Source organism: Neopelma chrysocephalum, unplaced genomic scaffold (genome assembly GCF_003984885.1).
Source record: "Neopelma chrysocephalum unplaced genomic scaffold, ASM398488v2 Primary Assembly neopelma1_147, whole genome shotgun sequence".
NCBI classification, from domain to species: Eukaryota; Metazoa; Chordata; class Aves; order Passeriformes; family Pipridae; genus Neopelma; species Neopelma chrysocephalum.
The window spans coordinates 3,798,885-3,826,839 of NW_020897809.1; the positions used below are offsets into that span (position 1 = coordinate 3,798,885).

The 27,955-nt window shown below is 39.2% G+C and overlaps 2 protein-coding genes across 2 annotated transcripts; both read right to left on the reverse strand.

Moving 5' to 3' along the window:
- Positions 1–89: 89 nt before the first annotated feature.
- Positions 90–14,640, reverse strand: CHDH (choline dehydrogenase). Its single transcript, XM_027700395.1, has 8 exons — positions 14,407–14,640; positions 8,762–9,570; positions 8,188–8,339; positions 4,181–4,310; positions 3,403–3,537; positions 2,130–2,272; positions 1,231–1,333; positions 90–649 (listed from the first exon to the last, which is right to left on the reverse strand). The coding sequence occupies exons 2-8, from the start codon at positions 9,513–9,515 to the stop codon at positions 231–233; spliced, it is 1,836 nt and encodes a 611-aa protein (XP_027556196.1). The 5' UTR covers positions 9,516–9,570; positions 14,407–14,640; the 3' UTR covers positions 90–230.
- On the reverse strand, positions 10,040–27,757 carry ACTR8 (ARP8 actin related protein 8 homolog). Its single transcript, XM_027700394.1, has 14 exons — positions 27,560–27,757; positions 27,195–27,365; positions 26,235–26,345; positions 25,882–25,986; positions 25,065–25,238; positions 24,415–24,508; positions 22,287–22,419; positions 21,787–21,940; positions 21,511–21,606; positions 20,794–20,934; positions 20,103–20,367; positions 19,610–19,773; positions 18,249–18,947; positions 10,040–10,050 (listed from the first exon to the last, which is right to left on the reverse strand). The coding sequence occupies exons 1-13, from the start codon at positions 27,680–27,682 to the stop codon at positions 18,804–18,806; spliced, it is 1,875 nt and encodes a 624-aa protein (XP_027556195.1). The 5' UTR covers positions 27,683–27,757; the 3' UTR covers positions 10,040–10,050; positions 18,249–18,803.
- Positions 27,758–27,955: the final 198 nt, after the last annotated feature.

Consider the following 27,955-nt stretch of genomic DNA (forward strand, 5'->3'; position numbering starts at 1 on the left):
TTCCACTCAGCATATTCTATGATTCTGTAATTCTAAAATAAGCGACTTAAACCAGCTCATTAAAAAAAAAAAGCAGGTAGTCTAATAAAAAAAAAGTTAAAATTAATAGTTATTTTATTAGGATATGTTGTTTTGTGGGATATTTATCATGTTGGCATGTTCAGTATGAGATCCCCACATGCTGATCAAAGCCTAAGTAGCAAAAGATGTGAAAGGATGAGAATATTCATTTATCTCTGTGATTCCAAGGTTTTGGGCTTATATACAGGAACGTTTTTCTCCTGAAGTGATGGGAGGCCCTTAATTATATCTGCAGCTTTCTCCGCTATCATGATAGTTGGGGCATTCAGATTTCCACTGACAACACTGGGCATTATTGAAGCATCGACGACTCTGAGGTTCTCAACGCCAATGACTTTTGTTTGGGGATCAACTACAGCAGTGCTGTCTGAGGGCAGACCCATTTTGCAGGTGCAGGAAGGATGATAAGCACTATCAGCCTTCTGCCTTATGAAAGCATCTATTTCTTTGTCAGACTGAACGTGGCTTCCCGGTTGAATTTCAGGCCCACAAAATTTTTCCAAAGCTTTCTGAGCAAAGATCTCTCTGGTCAATTTGACACACTGGCGGAATTCCCAAATATCTCTTTCTGTGCAGAGAGAAAAATAAGAAAATTGTAAGTAGACCTTTAATTTAGCAATACATACAGAATGCATAACAGAAAAAATAGCATAGAAGAAAAAAGGCTGGAGGGAAAGTCTCTCACTTACTGCTGAAAGCCATAATAAAGCAGAATATTTTTCAAAGTCACAGATATTTACATTCACTGTGAACAAAACTCTCACTTGTATTGCACAGTCCCAAAAGGGAATAGGTGAGCTATGAGAAATTGCTCTTTATTTTGCTGTACCCACTGTCCAGCCAAGGCCATTATTCTCAGCACAAAGAAGCAAATGAGATGCATTCCTTCCCAAGCAGAGGAGGGATGGAATGAACAGCATGACACAGCAAACACTGAGAATTCTGACTGCACCCCCTCCAGGGAATTCTTCTAGTTTATAGGGTGCTTTGGACAACCACCTCTTTCAATACTAGTTGATTTTATAAATGAAAAATCAGTAACAACATACCAACCAACGCTTCTGAAGTGGTGCTGAGTAGATACAAAAATCTGCCACTGAAACAGGCAAGAAGTAAGTTGACATCAGAGCAAGGAGAGGCTGCAATTACCTGTTGACAGGTAGTTGGGCTCAATGACAGGATGGTCATTGGGGTCTGTACTCTTCAGCTTCAGCCAGCCCACACTTGTGCTCCTCATGGGTCCCACGTGGACCTGCAACAACAGTGCTGTACTCGTGACACAATCCCACCAGATGAGGTTCCAAATTCAGTATGAGATGGGTTTTTTTTGCAATTTAGACAGACTTTGCAAATTCAGCAAAAATAAATGTTAAACAGAGATAATGGAAAATACCATCGAAGATTTTCCTGTTTTACATAATTTTTTTGTAAATGTATTCCATAAGGGGAAGGAAACACCAACTCACAGCTGTTCTTTTGATTTAAAATACAATCATTCCAATTTAGCAGTAGCAGAGCATTCTAATACAATCAGCAGTTGGACCAAATTACTATCATCCCTGAAGAAAAAAGAATGGCAAAAAGAAATATGTATATTCAGTGACAGTTCTCCAGAATTAGCACAGACTTGAATCAAGATCACAGTCTAAAATGGGGCTTGGATTTGTGCCAATTAATAAGTATGTGGTCTTATAAATTTTTACTTAAACCTTTGTCTAAACTGCAGTGGAACAGGGAACAACTTGATTTAGTTTTCAACAGCACCTACCATAATGTTATCCTAATCAACAGCACTTCACTAGTGCAAATCCTTGAACAGCAATTCAATACTTGCATATTTTCTCAGAAATAAAAAGTAACATAATTTTGGTAGCAATATCAAATGACAAGCTTGTGTTTTTTTCCCCAATGTAGGAGGTTAAGCCAACTCTTTCATATTATACTGTACAAAGTATTTTTCAGTATACAGTCAAATTATCAATATTTGCAATGGAGTGTAAGCCTCCTTGCTAATACAAGACATTATTGGAACATATTCTTCAACTCACCTGGTAAGCTTCCATTGTGGAAGCAACCCGACCATGGTCAATCACCTGAGAAGGAAGAAAGTGGAACTGAATGTCGGGGTGAGGAACCCCTGGTTCACTTCGGATAAAACCACCAGATTCTAAGTGGGCAGTGGCTCCCTCACCTAAAGAGTGTAAATGAGATTGAAGATGCCATTAAAAGACCTCAGAAGAGCAACAAATCCACTGCTTTTTAACCCTTAGTAACACTAACTACTATTAATAATTTATAGATTCAGCATCAATTGCAAGGAACGCGAATCCATTATGAACAGCTTGTAATTTAAGCAATGTGCATCACTTCCATCTGCTTTTTAATGACTAGATAAATGTAAATATGCATAACTTTGGAAATCCTGTTTGTTTGAGAGCGGGCTGTTACAGTTCTCTCACTAACTGGCAGACCCAGGGTCTGACTCCAGAAGCAGATTTGGTCCCAGGGCCCACAGGTGTGGAGGGAAGCGACCTCAGCATCCCGATATTCCTGCCCTGCACACTCCCTGATGTGCAGTACAGTTATCCCATCACATCCCCACATGTAATAGGCAGAACCATCCACAGTCCCCACCCTGAAGGGAAAGATGAAAAGCCTGCAATGTGCCCCATATAATGTTATTCCCACATCTGTTTAAAACTGTAAGTTAGCTGTCAATATTTACTTGTGTGGTAAAAAGCCACATATACCCAGTGTAAGTTGTCAAATACTAACAGAATAATTCAGCAAGTGGTGAAGACCTCAACTTTGACCAAACTATTTTACTGATGTCAAGGACTGTATTTACAGATTCTTTTTAAGGTACAACTTACAGCTGAGTTACTGTAAAATGCACTGTCCTTTTAGCAAAAGTCAGTTTGCATTTACTTGCAGGCCTAAAGGATTCTGATCAGAGCAACAAATAATTGTTCTTCTGGGACAATTTTACAGAAAACTTAGTTCAGTTCAACAATATGTTTCTATTGACATTACATGGATTTCAAGTAGAATATTTTCTTCATTTTTTTAACAATAGCTTTCTCAGTAGCACTGATTTTAAAATGTAGAATTTTTCTTCAAATGAGATACAGGAATGTCAAAAATAGCATTAAAATATTCTGATTTACAAGAAAATATTTCAAATCCATTTGCAAGTTCCAGTTATTTTCCAGAGCATGAAAAAAGTTACATATCAAGGCTCCCAGCCTATGAAATTCATGGATGAAAGGCTGTAATAATAAATCAATCAAGGGTAGAATGATTGCATACTTTGTTTCATACCTGTAAATTTCCAAAGCCATTCCAGACCAATCCTCATCATGTTAAGTGGCTTTTGTGCACTATATAGGGTAATAGGCTTGGTGCACTTTTGCTGGACGTACACTTCTAAATGATCTTGAAGGTTCTGCCCTACTCCTGAAGGCAAAAATAAAGGGGGAGGAGGGAGAATAAAGGGTGGGAGGGGAAGTTATTTCATACAGAACAGTTACACACCACATTGGCTACCAGAAAACAGCATAAATGGGAACTAAACTGACTTCTTACAAGGGCAGTGGTGACTAAGACCAAAACCATGAGTCATATCAGCCTTTTGCTCATGTCAGAATAAGGTTTTACATAAACATAGCATAACTAGAATGAAAATAGAAAGTTAGTACAGTACTAACTTTTTTAGTTTTAAGGAAAAGTTCATGTTATTCCTTCTATATTTGAGTATTTATGACAGTGAGAGTTTATACAATCTGTTGTGGATCAAAACTCACTCAAAATCCTTAATGAGAATTGTGCTGCTTAACCTTAAAGTGTGCCTTCAGAAAGGCATTTTTACTATCAAATGTAGTGAAGAAAGTGTAGGAGTTTATAGTTCAGTTCTATAATCAATGCATGTTTCCAGTGATTTGTATAAAAATCAATGCAGCTTTCCACTGATTTGTAACAAACACATTTCAGTCCACACAACGTGATATAAACAAAACTGAATTTCATGATTCATTTTATTTAAAGGTCATTGAATTGCATCTGTAGGAACATGAAAGGTTAAAACAAATAAAAAAATTACCAGGAAGATGGCAAACAACAGGGATTCCCAGTTTTTTTAGATCATCTGCATTTCCAATTCCAGACAACATAAGCAGCTGTGGAGAATTTATGGCACCTCCACTTAAAATAACTTCCTTATTGGCAAAAACCTAAAAGGAAATGAGCACAAAAGCCCTAAGATTATTAAGCCTGAGCTGACTGAAAGCAATGTCAAGAGCTTCTGTTCGGATATGCTGTTCTGATCCAGATTAGACACCCTTCCCTCACATTTTCCTCATCCTAAATGCGTTCCTGTCTTGCCAGAAGTTTCCGCAGAGAGAAATAATCAAGCTTTCACTTTGATCATTTCTGTATTTATTCCCAGCTTTACAATCCATTCAAATCGGATGGCACATAAACATTCAGCTCAGTCAGTACCACGGCTGCAAATAAACTCCTGTCCTACTTGCCAGGAAAAAAGTACCTATGACATTCGGATCAGTCAGTTAAGCTTCTCTTCCGTTTTCAATAACCATTTGTAAATTAAAACTGAAACTCCTAAGGGAGATCTTGAATTCAGAGACATGCTAGCTCAAAAATTCTCAAGAGCTTATTTTCTTAATTCAACCAAGACTAATGTTTGGTTTTTTTAGCTCGTTGTAGTTCTCAGAAGCCCCTCAATCACTACAGCACTACCGAGAAAACTGTCTGCAGGCATATCCCTAATTCTGTTTTGCTGACACACTTTTCATAAGACAGTTTGGTCTGAGCTGGTCATGATACAGCTGCTAAACTATTCCTCTGCCTTTGACTTGGTTTTCTGTGCTGTATAATTCTTTTCCTAGAACCTTTTCTGCAAGTATTTTGGCACATCATCCTTCCAAGGGTTCTGCCTCAGTATATTCTCATTTAGCAATACCAAAATCTTTCTCTGTGTCATTTGTATTTGGGGTCTTCCTCTTCGCTGTAGCCACATCTCTTAAATTTGGGATCAGAATAAGCCCTCCTAGTGCTTTTTACAGTTAAAACTGTGTGGAGTAAGGAAATATTGATACCCTCCTCCTTTTCCCTTCACTCTTTGAAAGAGGATGATGTGGGTGAACCCAATCATGTTCAAACTATCCCTTTCTACTCCAGTGAGATGGCTCATGGACACACACGTGTTCCATGAACACGCACGTGTTCCATCCTCCCTGGTCACACGAATGTTGCCTGTTGTATAGACACTGAGTTAGGGATTACAAACTGAATAGTAACTCTCGGACATAAGAAAGAAAATTCAACGTTCATCTATCCTTAAGAAAGAGCAACTACACCACAGAAGAAGCAAAAAGTATGCAACAATTTGATGCAAATTCTAAGCTAGTCCAACATGTTAAAGCAATACATATTTGCAAAAGTAATCCCATAACATTTATCCTTGAATTCTAATATATCACTGTGGCCATGGTGAAGACAAAATAGGTGACACACACAATTACTCCCCTGAGCTTCTCCTCATTACAAGCAAAATCCAAGAGGGTTTAAGGAAACATAGAGGCTACCCAGGGAAGTGCTGGAGTCACCATCCCAGGAAGCATTCAAAAAACAGGGAGATGTGGCACTTTGTGGTATAGTTTAGTAGGCAAGGTGGTAGTTGGTCGAAGGTTGGACTTGATCTTGGAGGTCTTTTCCAACCTTAATTCTATGATTCTGTGATTCCATGTGTGGTATTGCTCATCTGCATTTTCCACTTCCATAGAATGGAAGGTGCTATTATGAGTAGCTGTTTGATTTTATTTTAGGTAAGATATTTAGCTTCTAAAGTAACATTAAAAAGTGATATGCTTTTCCTATAGTATGGTGGAGCATTAACAGATTAGCATGGAAGGCATATTAACTTGGAGTAATTCTGTCCTTTTTGAACGACACTTCAGCTATACAGAATGATTGTAAATGAGATTGTTGCTGGAGTAAGACTAGGAAGTAATAGGAAGAAGAAGTTTCATAAATTATTTTCACACTATTTATCTAATATTGCTCACAGATGGCCAGTGAGCCATTTTTGTTTATTATTGTTTTGCTCTGGGCAATCATTAGTATGTTAAAAGCACATCTATGCCTGTTGAATCAATACTTAGATCTGTATTTTGCATGTTATACAAATATAACTTACTTACATTTTCTATGGTACACACAGAACTGGTGCCAATTTGTTCTAAGTACCATTCAAATGATGTTTGTTCAGTCTAAACTCACTGCAATGTCAGCACTGTAGTTATTCTCAGCCTATATAGTTTTTCATGGTGCTTAAAGTTAACATGCTAAGAGAAAAACTGACTTTGATATACTTTTGTATGGGTTATTTAGTTTGTGATACATTGAAACATTTTAATCCTTTAAAATATTATTTTCTGCTTGATTCTGAACTTAGAAAGTCTAGGAATGTTCAGCCTACCTTCCATACTTTTGTCAGAGAGCTTACTGGAATACTGGAATCTTTCTCTAGGACCTCAACCTCTAGTGAAATAACAAGTCACTGGCTGGTGAATAGGTTTTGAATCATGCTTGAATCAGGTTTTGGTGATCTCTTGATGTAAAAGAGATCCTATCTAAAATGGACTGTAAAAACAGAAACTCTCTAATGTAATCAAGTGTTTCATCTTGATGTTCATAATGCAATAAAATTACTAGCTCTTCCATCCTGACATGTCTAAAATTTTCCAGAAAGTAAAAGAAGAGAAATCCTACAATTGTGATGCTGTGGGGGCAAAAAAAGGAAAGGAAATACTTTGAAGGTGTACTTTGTCTGATATATGCTAATATATATCATTCCTTCACTATGTATAATTCATACATATATTAATATGCATGGAAATTCATAGCAATTAAAGAATTAAAGAATTTTGCAATTAAATGTTCCGATACTCAGAAAGTCTTTGATCATGTGTAATTAGGTTTCCAAGACCTTCTTCAACAAAGTTAATCTCGATAATGGCACAAGAACAGCAATTAGAGACACTGTTTTCACAGACATTTAATAGCTCATGAAATCAATTAAACGTTCTGCAACTTTTGTTTTACATTGTTAAAATGATTATCATCACCAAACCACTTAGACAACAACAGATTTGTTCTGTGCATTAGAAAATGAAAGAACAGTTTATTTGTACTGCATTTTAACTTTTAGCAAGTGTTCAGTCACAGAACTCTTGTCTGCCGAGTCTTATTAGACTTACTGAACTCAAACCATCAAAATTTGTACTCTACTCTCTCTAGAATATTATTATTACACTTTTTAGTTGTTTTATACTTGTTTGTGTCTAAGTATCTCAGGTTATTAGCATGCAAGCCCCTTTTAGGCAATATCCTAGTTACACACTCCGTAACCAGCTGTTAAGGGAAGTGAGGATGTTTTAGCTCTTCAGAAGTCAATGGATTGAAAGAAGCATAAAATTAACTGATTATCCACAGAGTTAAGTTGTAATGACAATTCAAGCTTCTTTCCACACAATCACATGTTCAGTTGAAGTTGGACTGAGACTGAAAAATACTCATTCCACAACCAACCATAAGGCAAGTTTCATCATTATGTTTCATCATTACTATCCCATGTTTCATCCCATTACTATCTTGATACATAATGGCAAAGTGGAAGTGAATGACTTGTTATTTATCCCTTGAGCCATTCAGAGCTCAGATCTGGCTTTTACAAATTTTCCTATGCCAGAACATAATTTTAAGAATTGTTTTTCAGAAACATCAGCATTGCAGTCAACACTAGTCAATATGCTGAGGCAGTGCATGATTGCACCATAGGTTCCAATCAGGCATCTTACACAACATTCTTGTGTAACATCAAGTTATGACTTGTCCCCTCAGTACTGAGAGATGGAAATATGATGGAGAAGTTAATCTCTAAATCAATACAACTGAAATATCACCCACTGTAGAATAACTGACAAGGAATCATATACTGGTGTCACTTTTAATAAAAGTTGTTTTTTTTTTTTTAAATTAATTTTGCTTTGACTCATACCTTTCAACTGGAAAATAAAAATCTCTTACCTTTTTCGTTTGCCCATTTTTCACATACTCAACACCAATGCATTTTGTTCCTTGAAACAAGATTTTTGTTACAAGTGTCTTCTCTGCAACTGACAAATTTGGGCGTGATATGGCTGGGCGAAGATAAGCACTAGCTGTGCTCCATCTTTGACCTACAATGTATATTTACATTAAACATCAAAATAGTCATGCTCAGTATTCTTCAGATTTTGGCCAATAACCACCAGGATGTTTACAGAGGGAAAGCCTTCACAGAGTTTATCAGTTCGAAGCAAATGTGATTTGAAATAATAGCGAAAGATTTTATTTTAACATAACATATTTCACAGTGACATAGTTTAACTGTGAATCAAGACTTGCCTGCCAATGCAATTTTCAATGAAATACACACTAGACTGATAGCAAGCTGCTGGGAAATGAACAGGGTGCAAACATAGAGTGCCATAGCTGTGTAGTAATCTAAACACCCAAATGGCATTCAGTGCAGATTATATGTCCATATTCCAAAATTACTTCAGAAGTACCACTGATGGCTCAGAAACAGAAATTATTTATGGATCCCATTATGATTTACCTTGATGTACAGTCATGTCCATCCAGCCAAATCCTTCTTGCTGATAGCCATTCATATCATCTGTGAAGGGATACCCAGCTTGCTGGGTCGCCTCCAGGAATGCTTGATGAAGAGGATGGTTTGTTTTCCCTCTTGACACGTGCAGGGGTCCATTTCCACCTCTGTACTGATTTGACCCCAGTTCATGTGTCTGTGCCTTCTTAAAATAGGGCAAGCAATGTTCATAGTCCCATCCCGTAGCCCCTTCCCTGTTCCATCTGTTATAATCCTCTGCATGCCCTCGGATGTAAACCATAGCATTGAGGGAAGAGGAGCCACCCCACACTCTCCCTCGGGGCCAGTACATCACTCGGTTGTCCATGTGCTTTTGGGGTGTTGTGTGGTAATACCAGTTATATTTCTCATCACAGAGGTTGTATGTTAACGCAGCAGGCATGTGAATCTTCCACATCAGTCTTTTACTGCCTAGAAGGGTATCTTTAGGGCCTGCTTCCAAAAGGAGCACAGTACTGAGAGGGTCTTCTGTCAGTCTGTTGGCTAATACACACCCTGCTGATCCAGCTCCAACAATGACATAGCTGTAAGAGTTTGCCTTTTCAGAACTAAGCTGAGATGACGCACGTGAAATTTTGAGTTGTTGTTCATTGATGCCCAATATGTTCTTTAATGTGTGTGCTTTAAACAAGCTTCCTGTTACTTTGCCCATCTGACTTACAGGTCTGCACCACTTAACTCCTTTCATTAAGTACGACATCTTTACTGATAGTACCAGTTTTGCAGAATTTTCAACAAAAATCCAGTGTTTTACCTTAGAAAAACAAACAAAAAAATACTAATTAAGATGTAAGCATTACTACGTCTAAAATGTCAGTCATTTTCAGGTAACACTGGTATACTACACCCATTCTCACTATCCAGGAACAATGGATAATATTAGCAATGTCAATAAACCAATAAACATTTACTCTTAAATTTGCTGTCTTATTATTCATTTAATGCAGTCTATATATATGTATTATATGCAGCCTGACTTCTATTTACTCCTGGTTCCTGAGATAGATACACGACAGACATATTCAAATATTTGCCAAACCCGTAAAGGGTGGAAACCTTTGCTCACCTAGTAGTCTGTCTTCACCCACCTCTAATAGGAAAGAATACAAGAAAAACAACAATTCCACAAACTTCTCTGTAAGTTTTTGACAGACAGTGATATCACACAAGCAATTCACAGTGGAAATGATGAGTATGCCCACTGCACATTCTGCCAGACCAAATCTAGGACATCTCTACACAACAAATGTGTAACAGTGAAACTCATTTCCAGCTATCCCTAAGGTGAAAAACTGCTGGGTTTGGAGGCATGACTCCAAACATAGGGAAAGGCAAAATCTCTTCATCTGTGGCTTTCTACCCTAGTACTAAACCCAGGTCCTGCAAGAGTTCTCCAAGTACAGTTACAATCCATCATCACCAGATCCTCAGGCTGAGTAGGAATGGCAAGTTTTTTACCTTCAGAGAAGCCTGTGAGCCCTGTTAGCAACACAGGTTTAGCTCTGTCTTATACTGGTTTTCATAGCCTGTGTGTCACAGAAACTGTTGCTGCTGGCCAGTCAAAAGTATTTCTCTTGCTCTCTCCCTTGAAACTCATTCCTTTTGGTATAAACTCTTAGTGAATAGGGATATCTTTAGGTTGTAAATAGTATTTCTCCCTGGCCCGTGGCTTATGTCTAAGCCATTGCTGGGGATTCCAGAGATAGCAACTTATCCAGAGGCTGTTCCACTGTAATGCATTAGCCAGCTGAAGGATATAAAAAAGTTTTTTCCTGAAATACATTGAATACTGTATTATGTTTGTGAAGTAAAATTTTTCAGAAATTAGTTACATTGTTACTGTTGATTTTTTTTACATTCAAATTTCATAGTTATCCAATATTTTGTAATATAAAACCTGTATTTCTTCTTAAATGTCTGGGGTTTTTCACTAAAAGAAAACATGCTTTAATGAATCACTGAAGTAATCAGCTTTTTCTTACTGAACAGTGGAACAGAACTGTACTCCTTTTCTTGGATGAAACTCTACAGTGTAAAGTTTGTGAGAGCACACACAAGCCCCTAAGGCCCAACTCTGTAACAAAACAGATGTAAGTTTGCTGATGAATGTTAAAAGTCTTTGATGTACAATTATATGCAATTTTATGTACAATCTCATGTGCAAAAGTATGGGTTTTTTTTACTCTCAGGGAAAGGATGGGAAGAAGCATACATTTGACTCTTCTTAGAAAAACTTGTAATAGGCTGTACAAACCCCCAAACTTCTGAAAAATGAACAACCAATCATGGAGAACAGTTTGCTCTGCAAAGAAAAAAAAAGATGCTGGGGATATGTCTGAGCCTAAAGTTCACACAGGTGATTCTCACATGGCTAATTCAAAACTGAGCCCAGCTGAAGGTGGGGGTGGAATTTGTTTTTTGCAGGTGGCAACTATTAAAGGATTGTCTCTTGCAGGAAGGAGGTTTGCCCATTTCCTATGATGCAGCAGAGGTGCGTGCAAAGGTAGAGAGGTTTTTACTTGATTTGTTTGTTATGAAGAGGGTTATGGTTTTGAAGTACTGATGTTTAACCTGCAAAACTGATGGGTCACGGGACTTTATTGATTCAGGAAGAGCAAATTGGTGATGGGGCTGGTAGAACATGGGCCTGGGCCTGAACAATCTGAGAAAGATATTCTGTCCCTATAATGTGGGTTGTTTCTACTTTTCTGGGAGAAGTAAACACTCAGATTTTGGTCCTACAGAAGGTCAACATTTAGACAGATAGGGCTCACAGACTCTGAAATGAGTGCTGACTGGCTTCTTTTGGCATCCATTGAATATTACTGTACCTCCTAACCAGAATGCTGGTTGTTAAGCCTGAAATCTACCTAGTCCTTAGCTGAGGGTAGGTTCTCCAAAATCCCTGGAATCGTGTTCAGTCAGGGACTGATCTACCCTGATAGTGCTGGAGGCTGTAGTTCTACAGCTTGCTAAAGCATAAACAATCGCTATTGAGCTCCCAAAAACACTCTCTGAAGTGGCACTCCAAAGACAGCAGTGATATGACAGGATTAAGTGTTTGTTTCTTGCCTTGTGCCAGAATCCTAATACTGAAGTCTATACCTTTTAAAAGCTGGTTTGCTTAAGAGCCTCTCGCAGATACAGGCTTTGAAACTCAAAACTATTCAATATTTTATTGAAGAAGTTGGTCTAAAGGACTGAGATCATCAAGTCCCGAAATTGGAACATGATGATACTTCTCTACAATAATGTATGAAGTACTATAAGCACGCGTGGGTTAATCACAATTCAAGTTCTTCAGTGGCAAATACTCTTGTGGAATGTGGTAGAACTACAGAAAATGTAATCCTTTCCCTTTTTTTTTGGTTTGGTGGTTTTTTTTTTTTTTGTTTTGGTTTGGTTTTTTTTTGTTGTTGTTGTTTTTTTCCACTGGAGCATTTAGAACTTGTGAAGTATTCCTAAAAACTGTATTTCAGCAAGAAAGGCACTTTTTTTCAGTAACTGGAAAAAATCAAGTATTATCTTAATACATAGAGTCACTTGAGGCTCTGAAATGCGCAGGCCCTCTTTACCCAGGGAATTATAGTTTTATGGCAGCTCTATTAAATAGTGTAGTGGATATGTCAAAATGAAATACATAGAAATGTGAAAGTATACACAATGTGGTTCTACTGGAATGCTCTCTACTTACTACAAACAAAAAGCTGTCTTTTGCGCCTCACTGAATATTATTGCATGCCTATCAGAATTCCCGCAAATCAGGACCTCTTTATGAACATGTAGTAACATGTTCCTCAGGAATCAGTGAGCAGACCTGCAGAAATGCATATGGCAGCAACATAAAATACATTCCCTGTATTGCAGTAGAGCTTCAAAATCTGGAGCTCATTTTAAAAAAGTTTGTTGCTATTCCGCAGGGCCTACAGATGGTGGTCTTACAAGACTGAGGAGAGCAGGAGCACCTGAACAGGAAAATTCTCTTGCTACAATTTAATAATATACTTAATTGGACACTGGTGAGCTCGAAGTGGGCATTGGAGTTCTGAAATGAAGTGTTTGGGGCTCCTTGTATCATTGTAATACATTTCTGAATACAGTATCAGGTTGATGTAATCCATGAGTACCTACAATACTACTGTTGTGACTCCACAGATGTTGATCTGGGGTCACATATGAAAACAGATTTCTCTAAGGGGCAGTGATGCTGTAAAAGGTGAAGAATGTGTTACTTCACTTTTTTTTTTTTTAAGAAGGGGAGACAAAAAGGAGAGGAAAAAAAGGCTGCATAAGACATCTAAGGACTAAACTGGCTTTCACTCTCTGTAAGAAAGATAAGCAAAGGCGTTAGGATTCAGCCCAGAGACCTCACTCCTAGACTTCTAAAGGGCTCACAGTCCACTGCAAAGAGAGGAAGGAGGATATCCTCCATGCATAGGAGGGTGTATTGGAAAATGGGTAGCAATGAAATGGTTCTGTAGTATATGAGGTGCCTAATCTAAAAGTGTTAGAGGGCATTGGGCATCATTACTGTTAACCAACCAGAGCTGTCCCGTTCTTTGATAAAACTGCAAATGAGTGATCAAAAATATGTACCACAACAGAGCACCCACTGTCTGGGCTGAAGGCTGAATTACCAGCCAAGAAAGTTAAATCTAATATTGATGTTCTTTTTAAGTAAAATTAAATTTACTCTACCACATTTTTCACATTTATAGTTAGACATGATTCCATGTTTGGAATTTTTGTTTGTTTGTTTGGGTTTTTGTGGTTTGGTTGGTTTTGTGTTTTCTTTGCTGGGTTTGTTTGTTCATTTCATTTTACATCAAATGGAACAGGACGGAATAACATCTGAGAGCATTTTTATCTTGCAAGGTGTGAACTCAGTCAGCGCTGTCCTGGCCATAACATTCAAGTAACTTTGAGAGTCAGTGTGTAGATGATTCACAAACTTCTGTTCTCTTAAGTTCTGAAGTGCAGAGGTCAAAAACCAAGCCATTCTGATTTAGTTTAAATGCAGCATACATATTTGGATTGAATGGATTAAAACACGAGTTTCAAGGCACAATTCTTTTTGCTGTATTGATCCATATCCACTCTCCTTTATGCATGGTCCTTCTGCACGAGCACTGTCCTAGCCCAGTTCTTCTAAACTGATCCTGGAACAAAGAGGGCCACTGTGCCTGAAACTTTACTCCCTGTCCTATTTTGACAGAGCCAAAACGAGAATATCCTCTCTGGCAGATGTAAAATACGCCCCTCTCCCAGAGATGTCCACAGCGTGGATAACACACGATGCAGCAGAACAATGAAACCTTGTCAGTATGTTTACCCTTCACGGTGTTGCCAAAACCTGTCAGGCCTGACTGTGTGAGGCGCAGGAGGAGCAGCTCCTCAGGTAAAAGCAGCTCTTACCTTTTGTTTGTTTGTTTTTCCCTGCTGGAGGCTGTGTAACACCGTTTAAATCAAGCTGCCTGGGAATGTTTTGGACTAACTTTCACTTCAGTCCCGCTAGGAAGGAAGTTCATTCACTTACAAAAACTTTGTGGCAAGTTTCCTTTCCACGGCTGGAACCGTTCAAGCCCACTTACCTCGCCGCTTCCTCCTGAGAACAAGCGTGTCCGGCCGCTGTGAGCTCCGCCGGGTCTGCGGCTGCCCGCGACTCCTCTCGGGGGGCTCCTGCACCACAGAGACCGGGGCCGCCAGAGGAGGAGGGAGATCGCGGGTCTGTCCCGCAGGAGGGGGCACCCACGGACACGTCTCTGTCCGTCCCCGCCGCGGAGGCCGCTCGTGTGTGGGGCTGCCCTGGGCGGTGGAGCAGCGGGACCGCGCCGCCGACCCTCGGCAGCCACCGCCCAGCTCCGGGGGGGGACGGGGGTGGTCCCTGCGAGCGCTGGGGCCGCCGGCGGGGGGGTGGAGAGCTCTGTGGAGAGGCAGGGCAGGAGCGCGGGTGGGACTTCCCCCCGGAACGCACCCTTTGGCCGCTGCGGAGAATGTGTCAGAGCGGCTTCGTGCTGTTTCGAAAGCGGCGCCGGGCCGAAGTCCGCCCGTCCGTCCCGCTGGAGTGCGCGGGCGGCTGGAGCTCCGCGGGCCGGGGCCGGGACAGCTTCGCCCGCGGGACTTCGGCAGTGTCCAGGTCCGCGCTCAGGCGGCCTCCCCCGCTCCTCTCCCGGGAGCGCTCCAACTTTTTCACTCCGCCCCTAGTGGGGTGGACAAAAAGGCTTTTTTTGTTTAGGGTTTTTTTTGTTGTTTTTGGTTGGTTGATTGGTTGGGTTTTTTTTTCCCCTTTAAAGCAATAAAAGTGGTTTTGCTTTTTAAAGCAAACGTCTTCGACAGTGTTTTCACCTCGGCTGCGAACCCGCTTTCCAACGGGAGCGCTGGGAGCTGCAAGGCGGCTCGAGGTGAAGGGGGAAGCTCCAGGTCGCGATGGGGCGGGCGGGCCCCGCTCCACCGTCCGTGTCCCTGCCCGGCACTGCCGGAGTGTCCCTGTATGAGCCGTAGGCGAAGTGCTCGAGGACAGCCTGTGAAAGTTGAGCTGGACCTTGCAGTTCAAGGCTTTAGGTGCCATCCTTACCTGTGCAATGCGTGTTTCCGGGAGAACACCTTGGTTTGGAAGGGAGCGAGTAGCAAACGAGTTGTCCCAAAGTGCCTGTGTGGAACTGACTGTCGGGTTTGGTGCTCATCACCGATAAGTGTGTGTTCAATGATAACTCAGAATATCCCACTGGGTAGCCAATGCTGACTAGAAATTGTTGATGCTATCTCATCCTTGGCTACTCAGAGAGAGAATCACTCCTTTATGCATATTTCAATAGAATTTAGTGAAAATACACACAGATCGTATATTTGCTAAAATTTTAAATATCCATTTAAATTCATAGTCTTTAAAGATAATTTTGCTGACGTACAGCAGAAGTTGTACTAAAATTGGTACTATGAACACATATAGACATAATACTGAAGGGGGAAAGATGACTCCAAAAGTGTTTCACAATATCATCTTTGCCTGAATATTGAATAGGGTGTAAGACCTACTTCTGAATCTTTCCCTCTATCATACCCATGGCCTAATTATGGAAATTTTGAGAATTCTGTGCAGTTGAATTTGGATAGTATTGCCATATTTTAATCTGTGGATATGAGATTGAGAAATTTTCTTAGTTTACATGTGATGATGGATTTAGTCTAGTTACTGGTTGGTACTCTGATATGACCAAATGTACCTTTAGCAGACTAAACAAATTCCTTGCAGATTGGAGCATGCAGATGTGTAACTAAGAAGTACTATGCTTCTAAATCAGTTGGAAGTTTAGTAGGCTAGATATTTTTGCCACATATATTTTCAGGCAGCAGTGCCTGAATTGAAACAGCTGCAGAGAATCCCTGTTGTAACAAACACTTCTGATTTGCCCCTTCAAAAGCAAGATCACTCTGTAAGGTCATAAGGTGCCACCTGCAGGGTGTGTGGTGCCTACCACAAGCACAGCTTCAGCAGAAACACATTTCATCACTTATATAGTTATTAACAACTTTAAACTGAAATCTTTTCAACCCTCAGGGGGTTTGCAAAAATACAGACAAAATTAGGAGTGAGTTTTACAACAAGCAGTCTTGGGCTTGAACATTTAATATTGCTTTATGAGCATCAAAGGTATGAAGTTCTTATTGATACAGACATAGAAGCAAAGGTAATTTTCTGTTAAATTATTGTAAATCGAAAGCATAGTTTTCTAAGTTGTCCTTCTGTAGTAGCACAGCAGGAGGCTCTTGCTTCCAGTGAAGTGCAATGACCAGAGCTGGCCAGAGAACACAGGGAGAGGGTTTAACAGAGCTGCTGTTGCTTTCAGAGGAGCTCTGCTCTGCTGGTAACATTATTTTAGTTCTTGAGATTATATTCTTAAGAATGGTTTAAACAGTGTGTTTTTACTCAGAATGAGATTAATCAATGAACATGACAATGTAAGAAAATACATAGTAACTAGGAATTAGGCTTCACTAACTTAACTATCCTAAGATACTCTGTTTTGTTGTATTTGACTAGTAGATTTAAAGATAAATGTATATGAATGATCTACAATTCTGCTGTTAAGAATATGTAATAGTTTCAAAGCCTAGTAAGGGCAATTTGAAATGCAATTAAATATTTAACATGATTTAACTTCATAATGATTCTTTTTGTGATAAATGGTTTTGACTTTTTTCTTCCCCTCCATACCCGTCTTCAGGATTTCATGTCACTATTAGATAAATGAAACTAGAATTTCTGTGAGGATACCAGGGGGTGATGAGAGCACTGATATTTTTGTAAAAGTAAGCAACATTTAAAATTCCAGTAATGATTAACCATTTTGCATTGCCTTTTAGCACAATTTCTCTTCTATATATGGGCATTGGAAATGCTTGTTTCAGTAATTGTGTGCATTTTCTCTAAAGTCTATTAAAATATGCATAAATGAATCCATAAATACCATACATTGATAAGTATTATTATGATAACTGAAGATGGTTTTTACAGACTTGTTTCAAAGCGATTCTTTCTCTTTCAGAGCTCCTCACAATCAATTCTGTTGGAGGATTTGTGTGTTTTCTCCCTGCTGCTCTACTTGTGGCTGTATGTGCTGCAGTAGCTCATCACAGATCAAGGTAAGAGTTCTTACTTTTTCAAGTTTCAGTATTCTGTAATTCCTGCTGTTTGAGTTTTGCTGCAAGCATCCTTTTAGATAAGATCATGTGACGAGACCACCTTTTAGGTATCATTGTAATGGAAACTGTCTCAAGTTTTTTTAGGAAGCTCCAGATGTGGCTATATCAATGTTTCAGTTTAAATCATTCCTGTGCTTTTGAAGGGAGCTGCCCATGAGCCTCTCTCTGGTTGGGTTGGTATCACAGGGTGGGTTTGTATTGAGCAGAGCAGCCTAAATGCCCTCAGATGAAATTAAACTGGAAGTTGTACTCTAATGAATCTGACATTGTCAAACTGCTAATTGCTGTGCAGACCACGGGACTGGACTAGGGCTGGGCTGCAGGAACTCCCCTGAAATACTCAGTGCAGAAATGTGTTCCTTGGCCCCAAGGGTTTGTTCTGTCATCTCTGCCTTTCTCCCACACTCCCTACTAATGTAAGCACAGCCTTTTTCCTTCAGTTGCTTTCTTCCTAAATGGAGAATAAATATTGAATCTCTTACAACAAATAGCACTTCTGTAACTAAGGATTATTTGTTGGGAGAGAGAGCCCATGGACCTGTACCACAGAACTGAGGTTGCTGCTGGCTGTATAAAACTGCAGCTAGTTCTTTTGGGTGTATTATATTGACTTTTGGAAAATAGGGAAAAAAGCAGACTCTACCCTGGATAATGAAAAGCTAACAAGAGGCTTTGATGATAAGAACCAGCAAGAAAAAAATACTCCACTTCCAAATTCTTGTCTTTTCACTGAATAATATAATTTATTACATAAGTAAAATACCAACAGCAACTGCAGTTTTAATTCTTCATTTCACTTTTTTCCATAATGATCACTTATATAACAACTTCATCTCCTGGTAATGTTAGAGTAGGAGTCCGAGTAAGACATTAAACCCACAGCTGAACTCTTCAGCTGTTGCTTCCGTGTACATGTACCTGGAATGAATCTTGACTTAACATCTGTCTCATCAACATTTTATACCTTAAGTTCCCACATTGTGCAATTTGAATATACATAACCTGTACAGTATAAATACAGTTAATTTGGAGATGACTGTGGTACTCTGTACACAGAATTCAATGCCTACAATTCCAAAGTTGAAATGTAGCAATGCTGAAGTCACATGCATTCAGTAAGATTGTTTTTGCAACACTTCTGGAAAAATCTCATTTGAAGTCAATATTAATAAAATACAAAAATATATATCAGCAGAAGATCAATACATCTGCACTGGAAAAAAAAAAAAGGGGCATTTGGGGAAAGGAATCTTGAGTTAAGCAGGTTCCACTGCAGCCACATCCATCACCACACGAATGCAGCTCGTTCTCGTAACATTCGGACACCAAAGCGCTGCCACTCCCGCTGATAAATCCAGAGCTCCTGAGTTGTGTCAAGACAGGCCAAAACTGCACCTCCTTTCCAGGCAATTAAGCGTGGATCCATATCCTAAATTCAAAACACAGATTGCACACAATCACTGGTCTGATTTTGCATAGTTCTCCAAGATGTATCCTACTTTTTCTAACACTATTCACCACTTAGAATCCTGGGGGGTAGGGGAGGAGAAAGGTTTTTCAATATTATCCAGGAAAAACTAGTGAGATAAAAATATGTAAAGAATTTTTAAGATATTTTGAGAAGTCACTTTTTTTTTTTTTAAGATGCCTTTTAGGCATGTCATGAAAATTCTGCCTTCAGCAATGGAGGCTCTCAAATATACTCAAGTTTTAAATTTACAAGTTTTGCCTGATTAATGCCAAATGAAAATTGATCTTAATGCCATGTTTTCTTTTATCTTAATACTAATTTAAAAAAAATAAATCACAATTTCTTGCTGAGGAGACAGGTTAACTTCACAGGCCAGTACTAACTGTTTCTTTAAGAATAGGACCTTTGGCTAATAAACACTTCATTGATCCATACCAGTAACACTCTTGCTCTGCCTTTAACTTCCTGCCTGTAACTGGCCAGTGCCAGTTCTCTCTGGCTCTCCTAAATCTCAGATATTCAACTACTCTGTGGTTTTGACAGAATTTTTTACTTTTAATTTTTCAAAGATTTCAACCAATCATAGTTTATTGACCATTTAGCTCTCAGTTAATAGTTACCTTAGGTCTTGTGATGACTTCAACATTTTCAACAACTCTTCTGAAAGAAGGTGGCATTTTGTTGAGAATTCGGTGTTGAAGGAACTCCTGAGCCTTATGAAACATAAGGCCTCCTCCCACTACTAAGATGGAGCTGTACATCTTCTTTTTTGTATCATCAGATGCTGGAATGAATGGATATATAGAAACATCTGTAGTTTTTAAAGTTAATATGGTCTGTATTTGTATTACAATGTATTTAGCACAAGTCAAACCAGAATGGAAACTGATGTTTGATTTTAAACTTCTTTTTCTATTCCTTGGAGATTCCAAACATGTAGCTCAAGAAACCTCGACAAAGATGCAAGTGTAAGAAACAGTGTAGCTACTCTCGAGATGATCAAATTTAGGGACATACGTCTTTATATTCGGTAAAATACAGGGGTTACATAAATCCACACTGACATTTCTTTTTGTGAAGACTTTTAGAGACTTGTACAAATGTAATTCTTACCACAGCAGTCGATACTATGAAGGATGGCTTTGTCAAGGCCCAAGGCTTTGCCTTCAAACTGAGAAACAGCAGTTTTCCTGGACATGTGAGCAGTTAAAGGTTCCTCTGAATCATTGCCAGATATCATACAATCACTCTGGGAAGATCCCAATTCCACTTCTTGTGGGTAGATCCTCTCTGAAATGTCTGAGGTTTGGCCTCTCAATTCTCCCTCAAATGCACCAGGCTTTGACATGGATTTTCTATCAGCTGTAGCTTTCGCAGACTTAAAAATCAGAAAAGAAGTTGAACTATGAGAAATGCAAAAATATCTTCAGCAGGTTACACAACAATACAAAGACTTAACTAAGCCCCATTGTACTTCCCTTCACCTTTTTGCACAGTAAGGTTAAGCACTGCATTATTACCTCATCTGATAACTTTTATTTTAATCCCCACATTCAAAGTAAGGGTTTTATTTTGAACTCCATCGGATTGATCAATCCTATAATATGAAGCCTTCTTAGACTCAGAAAATGCAGAGTTCTAATTAAAGACTTGTCTAGACATCCATAATTCCTTAATCTAAATATATTCTTTAATACTTCTGACCCAGGTAACAAACTTTGGTCTCTGAGATGAGCTAATGAGTCCTCATTTTATTCCCCAATTAAGTGATACTTAATGAAAAATAAAACCAGCATTCACACACCTGCTCCTGCTTACTTTGTGTGGCTAGCAGGTAATGTTCATCATGAGGATCCTCAGGGTCACCTTGTGACCTGTGTTGTAAAGTTGTCATTTTTTGTCCAACAATTCCAAAAGTTGCCGGATAAAACAGGGCCATTGGAGCCTGAAGAATGAGAGATTTGGTATGAGTTTACCATTCAGTTTTTCTTTTTTCGACATTTACTGTAAAAAAAGAAAAGCCTGGTTCTATTTTTCCTCACAATTCAAAATTAAATAGAGGTGTTTTTTTCCAAGTAGTTTGTAACAGACTGAAGCATCTTTTTCTTTGTATAATTTAAAAAAGTCCAACAAATACACTTGTATATGTATACAAGTTTTGTTACAGATTCTGGCATTGTATGATAAATACTCAAATACAGTTTGTTAAAAAATTAGAAAATTCAGTGGTGAAAGAAAAACTTGCAAAATTAGCATTCATTCCTTGCACTTGAAGGATAATCATCATATGCAGTTGAAGCCTCAACCATTCTGACTAAAACTAGTTAGGAAGTCTTGTGTGTCCACTAGTGCTGCATTGGGCCTTTTCACACCTTTGGTAATTAATTTTAGAACTGTCAACAAGAATAGTTTAAGAACAATCCATAAATTACATGGGTTTAGTAACACTGGGCCCATATGAAATGAGGCTCTGAGTCTTAATGCTCAATATTCTCATTATTAAATACAAAAAAAAAATCACCTGTAATTTTTCATCCCCTAATCGGAACTGGTATAATAAAGCTGGAGAATCCGGATGCCGAATTTGGAACTCGTGATCTTGCAATCCAGAAATATCCTAAAGTCAAAAACAATGTAAGCAAAAATTTGTATCTTTTATACTTATCAAGCCACATAACCTATTTAAACTCTAGGAAACAAAAAAAAGTAACAAAACTCTTGAAACTATGGATTTCATTTACCTATTCTTGAATTCTTTAAGTCTTACTTGGAGAACACACTATTTTCTCCCTCTCACCTGGTCTAGATGACAAAAAGTCTCCTTTAGGTGCTGCAGCAGCAGGCAATCCAACTTATTAGTTAACTGACAGTCTCTATATGGGAATCCTGCTCGTTGCATAAGCCAATAAAAACACCTTGACACATCAGATCCTCCATATGCAAGGCACAGCCTAAAGCACAGAGAAGAAGAAAATTTTTCTGTTTATTTGCTGAAACACTGGCTGCCTGCAGTAGCATGCAAAGGAATACTTGGAAAACATTCAACATGCTAGGATCATGACTTTCAACCAGTTTGCAGAGCACAGTATCAATTCTGATCAGCTCTGCCTGTTTCTTTTTTTTTTTTTAAAGACATCAGAATTCTCTAAGGTTCACATTTTAACAGATGACCCTGTTACATGGCACACAGTAAAAAAACCTCAAATGGTATTTATGGAAAATTTTTCCTTTTTAAAGTCAAGCCTTTGGTAAGCAACTAAGTACATGCTTGTGATAATCCTACATATTATAAGATACCTGGTGTTGCGATGGGAAACACCATCTTCTACACAGCAAACACTCGTCTTCTGATCTCCCACATCTACAATACATGCGCTGCTTAAACCACTTCCAAAGGTAGCACAGACAGACTCCTGGTGCACAATAATTCCTGGTAATATGAAAAAAAATTATATTAAATTCGTGCCGAACTCCAGTCATGTTGCTGATGTTTAAAGGACATTTTCATGTCTTTTAAGGATCTGCAGATGGCCTGACTCTGCCCTGAAGGACTGTGTATTTAATGAAGAGGGGGTCGAGGATATTATTTAGATATTTTTTTTGTTGGGTTAGCCTTTAAAAGTTCTGAGAAAGCTAAGAGCAGGGTGGATGCCTATACTCAAATTACCTTTTTTTAATTATTATTATTATTATTATTTTGCCTCTAAACTTTACTTTTTTTTTAGCCAGCACTGCAGGGTTTTGCTTATCAGATGCACATGAATTGTTTTCCTAATTTTTTCTAGTTTTAATCAAATAGCATCACCATTAGCATTCTAGATATGCTCTTTAAGTAGTTATAAATTAAGGTCCAATTTCTCCCTCTATTTTCATTTCAATGTACCTTTAACTTTGCAAATGAGTACATTTGTATCACAAGCCCACACTTAAACCTGAGACGTACTGGAGGTTTCAGTCTGTCCTTCTAAGCAACAAAGGGAAAAAACAGCTTAATTGAGCTGTGCTTTGTAGACACTAAGTAGAATTACTTTTTGAAGGCAAATGTTTTTAGATAGATTAAGACAATTCAGTTATGCTGTAAAATTAGTTCATCTCTTTACTAAATTATTATAGAGGAAATGGCACTTTCAAGAGTTAATAATGCTACTTTCTGACTTGCATGTATCAGATGACTAATAACCTTTTTATTTTTTCTTGATATTCTTCCAATTCCACTGCAAATTCTTCTATCCCAGTGCTAGTACATTTTTAAAGAGTACTACTAGGTAGTAGTGTTCCCATTACTGCTGTTCAAAAACTTGTGAGAATTCAAACAAAGCATCATCTAGTACCATTCTGCTCAAAAATTAAAATAGCCAATATGGCTTGTTCATTTTAATATGATGAAACAAATAAAATCCAATATATATACATACACGTGAAAAAAATTTAAATCTCATGAGATCATTCCCTCTTTCTGCAGTATTTATTTATCACCTACTTAATTCCTTCAGATAAGAAGTCTCTTTTTGTAAAATGAATGTCTTTGATTAGATGTAGAACTGGTTAAATGGGTTCACTGCTTAAGCAATAATATTTAAGTGTATATTCTTCTGAGAGTAATATTTGGAAACTGTTTGCACTTTGTATTGATCTATTATTAAACAGCAGCAGTTTTAATCTCCAACATCTTACAATTAACTTACTGTTTGCCTAGTCTCTATCATTTAACTTATTATTCTTGTCCACTTTTCCTGTTCATTCCTTGCATATCTAATAAAACGAAATGACTTTGCAGAACCAAAAGTACCACTACTACTTTGATATATTTTAAATTAAGTATGATTGGGTTACTGTGCCTTCTGTAATGACTTTCTGTGAAATCCAAGCAAGATGGTTAATAATGCAGCAGTGCTTTCCAGAAAACAAGTTAGAAACTTCCAGAAGTTTATCTGAAAGGAAATTTTCATCAGAGGGCTTTCCAGTCTGGAAATAAACATGCAGAAGAAGCTAAGAAATGCTTGGTTGTTTTGCTTGTATTTTTTATTTTATGTGCTTAAGCCAACTTTGAAACTTCCTATCATGTCATCCCTGGAGGGGACAGAAGCAGCATCTTCCATCATACCCTTTTGTTTTGAAGGCTGAGAATCTTAATACTCTGTAGAGTTAAAATTGTGCATTTTAGAAATACTTGAGAAATCAGACTGTTGCTACTTTTGCCTCAGCTGAATGAGAAACCCACAGTCAGAATTCGTAACAGCAAACCAAAAAACTTGTTTCAATACCAGCCAACCATTCTGCCCCTTTAAAAGAGACAACAGTTATGTGAATAGTAAAAGATGAAGATGTTAGTCCCAGCCAAAGTGGGATTGATGTGCAAAAATATGCATTAAAGGAAAAAAAATTCTTAATTAATCATTAAGTTCTTGCTCAAGTATGGTTTTACCTGAGAAGCCCATCTTCATTAGGATCATATTTACCAGTTCTTTCACGTGTTGTTTATTATAGATGTCTGGAATTAGTAAAATGCATCTGTAGTACTGAAGACAAAAACAGTAAATTAAATCCAGCTCTCAAATAAATTTTCTCTTTACATTCTTGAACACCTGATGCTAAGGAAGAAAGCACGATATACAAGTTATTAAAAAAAAGTAAAATTGTAGAAAAGGTGAAGGTTTTTTAATACTTAAAAAAATGAGTTCAAAGTGCATGCCAAGCTAATAGTTTGTAGGCCACTAAAATGTTTAAAAGTACATCAGACATGAGAAAAACATCTACTTGGCAAGGGCAAGAAATGATACAAGTATTAGGCCACTCTTCCTCAGGTGCCTCCTTTACAGTCAATAAAAAAGCCCAAACAAATGAAGACTAAGACTGTGAAATGTCTGTAACGGGATTTCTAAACCTCCTCCTTAGAAGTTCTATAAACAATTTTTGTCTTAAAGCCACGGAAAAAAATTCCAAATGAGGTCTTAGGAACCATGCTCACAGAATGAATTTGTTAAGAGGCTCGCAATAACAGCAAGTTAATTCTCTTTTACGGTAACATTTATAGTAGTGCACACAGCCCACCTAAATGTGTTGTTCACAGCTCACCTTTAGGTCTTTCAGTGGTATTTCCAGATATTTTTGTATTGCATGTGACCATATAACTTCAAGGTCTGCTAATACTGCAGTGAGAGAGCCACCAGGTCCCGGGTGGAGATTCAACTGCCCTCTTCTAATGGGCCAATGTATATTATAAGAATCCAATGGATTAACATACAGTGCCTGAAAATAAGAGATGATGTTCTATGCATTGCTTTCCCCCCAAAATTAGCAACAAATATTAGAATGAAAAATATTTCAGAAGCAGATATAATAAGACATACAGCAGCACTCAGACCAATGTGACAGAAATACAGTGGATTTCATTGTAACAGGGCTTGATTGAAACCATTCTAAAGACACTAAATACGTTGTTTAAATTGTTTGAATGTTCTTACCCATGGACATCTACTGAACAAAATGGTATATTTTTCCACTATCTCAAATGAGGAATTAAAATAATTATAGCTCTTTGAAGTTCATGAATACCTAGTTACTCAGCAGCAATTCCATGTACTGATCTTTTTATCAGTTTCTTGCCTTTTCTCTGATTTGTGCCATATGGACAAAGTTCTCACCTAGTCCCTGCAGAAACACTGATTTATAGCAGCAAAGGATCCAAGACACTTGTTAGGCAAATGGGGGAAACCCTCAGGTCTTGCTGAACGATAACAAATATTCAATTACTCCACCGTAAAGTTTCTCATATATTGCTTGGCTAACTTCATGTGTCTTGCAGTACATATTAACTTGTATCAAACGGCCGCTGCTGACATGGTTGCATTTAAACATATGAAGCCTCATTCAGCAGGAAAAGAAATCTTACCTCTTCTCCTACCAAAAATTCAGGATGATTTGATGTGTTTGTCCACTTGGCCCCAGAGCTGTGGTCCAAAATAGCTGGTCGCATCTGTCTGTTGTAAGACCTGGCCTGAAATGTAATCAAAACAAACCCTGTCGATAAATATTTCACCAGTCACCTTTTTGCACAGAAGAAAAAGGAAACACCCCTTTGACCCCACCCCTCGAGGAAATGTTTTAAATCTTAATTTTCTCAGATCTTCAGAGATAGGTCACACAATAGCATTATACATAATTGCTGTAAAAAGGATATCTATACTTGTCCACTAAAACACAGCAACATACCAAAGGACTATATGAATCTTAAGAATGAGTTACCTGATCAGGTGACACTGGAATACGCCTTGCTCCATTGGACATCTTTTTGGACCATATTGCTTGGTCCACCATTTTAAGGCCATTTTGTCTCTGCTCAGTACTTTCAGGTTTCTAAGGAAAACCCCAAATATACAACGTAAATACTTACTTTCCAACTACATGTCTGCATACTGGTAATACTGAAGCTATGGTTAAAGAATGAAATCATTACTGTGGTTGATAGACTGTAGAAAGGACAGAGATTTGTACAATGCAAAATAAATGTATGCTTATTTTTAAAGAAATTATTTTTTATATTAGAGTTCCCAACACCTATTTATCAAAATCAATTTGAATCTTTTAAGTGACTGGAGTGGCTGCTGGACTTCATCTCCAAAATGATGCACTCAGGCCATTTTTTAACTACAGAAATATCAAGTACAAGCAAAAATGTTTAAATAGATCTCAATTATTTAAATGTGACGTTTAATATTAGCGACATTAATTTGATTTTTATTTTTTTACAGATGCAGATTAAGACCACTAGATATATTTTTTAAGCAGGTTGGAATAAAATTACTTGCTGTGTTATCCAAGTCACAAACCAACTTGCAACCAACACATTCACGAATGGAGAAATCCAATTCTAATCCTACATCTGGCATTCTATCAAAAGAAATACCGAGTGTGGTACCAGACCACAGCACAGGGAAATCAACATGCATAAACCCTCAATCTGTCAATTTATTTGATTTAGTTCATTAAAACAAATCAAATAAAACCCAATCATAGACTGGTGCAAACCTACTGACAGCACATTAAAAGTATGAAAAAAAAGTGGAACTTGAGATGTATTCTCCTCTGGAAAAACATAGAGTATGAGGGGAAGATATGCACTATAGAAAGATGCAACAGAAATGGGTAATGAGCACACGGATTTTAGCGACCCGGGAGGCCGCGCGGCGGTGTTTCCCGGCTTACATTGAGGCCGTCCCTGAGGAGCCAGCTGTCCCTGTAGGCCGCCTGGCCCTGCTGCTTGTGCCGCCGGGCAATGACGTGCGGGATGCCCGCGGGCAAAGTGTCCGTGGCTCTCCCGAGCCGCAGGGTGGTCGAGCCGGGGTGGATCACCACGATGAAGTTGCTCTGTATTTGCTGAAAGCAGCACAACGCGCACGGAGTGAGACAGAACTCCCACGCCGTCCTGGAACTCTCCCCACGCCCACCCGGAGCCCCCCGGCGCTTCCACACCCCCCTCCCCAGGCCTTTAAAAGGCCGAGCCCGGGCCGGGCCCGCCCCAGCGGGGAGGGGAGGAAGCGCCGCTCTGAGCGTCCGCGGCCGGGCCTCACCTCCTGCAGGGACTCGGGCACGGCGGCGGGGACGATGGGCCGCTTGACGCCGCGCTGCTCCCGCTCCCGGTCGCGCTCCTTGTCCTTCCCGTTCTCCGCCTCGCCCTTCTCCGCCTGGGTCATGCTCCGGCCGGGCGGAAGCCGCGTCTGCCGGGGCCGAGCGGCGCCGGGCCCAGCGCGGGGCGGAAGCGGGCGGGACCCGCGCCCGGCACCGCCCCTGGGCAGGTACGGGGGGGGCTCGGCTTGAGGGGGCACCGCTGCCCCTCGGGAGGGACCGGGGCCCTCGGCTCGAGGGCGGCTCGGCAGCCCCTTGGCGCTGCCCCGGGTTGGCTCGGCTCGCAGCGGGTGCAGGGACAGCGGCTGCCCCGGCCCCCGCTCTGAGGGGCCGAGCGGCGG

Excerpts from the sequence above, each read along its gene's own strand:
- CHDH (XM_027700395.1), bottom strand. The coding sequence starts at position 9,515 with ATGTCGTACTTAATGAAAGGAGTTAAGTGGTGCAGACCTGTAAGTCAG. Across the intron at positions 8,340-8,761 it reads GGACATGACTGTACATCAAG|GTCAAAGATGGAGCACAGCT; the intron begins GTAAATCATAAT and ends TATACATTGTAG. Across the intron at positions 2,273-3,402 it reads ATGGCTTTGGAAATTTACAG|GTGAGGGAGCCACTGCCCAC; the intron begins GTATGAAACAAA and ends TACACTCTTTAG.
- ACTR8 (XM_027700394.1), bottom strand. The coding sequence starts at position 27,682 with ATGACCCAGGCGGAGAAGGGCGAGGCGGAGAACGGGAAGGACAAGGAG. Across the intron at positions 21,941-22,286 it reads GTTTCCCATCGCAACACCAG|GCTGTGCCTTGCATATGGAG; the intron begins GTATCTTATAAT and ends TCTGTGCTTTAG. Across the intron at positions 18,948-19,609 it reads AAGTCATCACAAGACCTAAG|GATATGGATCCACGCTTAAT; the intron begins GTAACTATTAAC and ends TTTTGAATTTAG.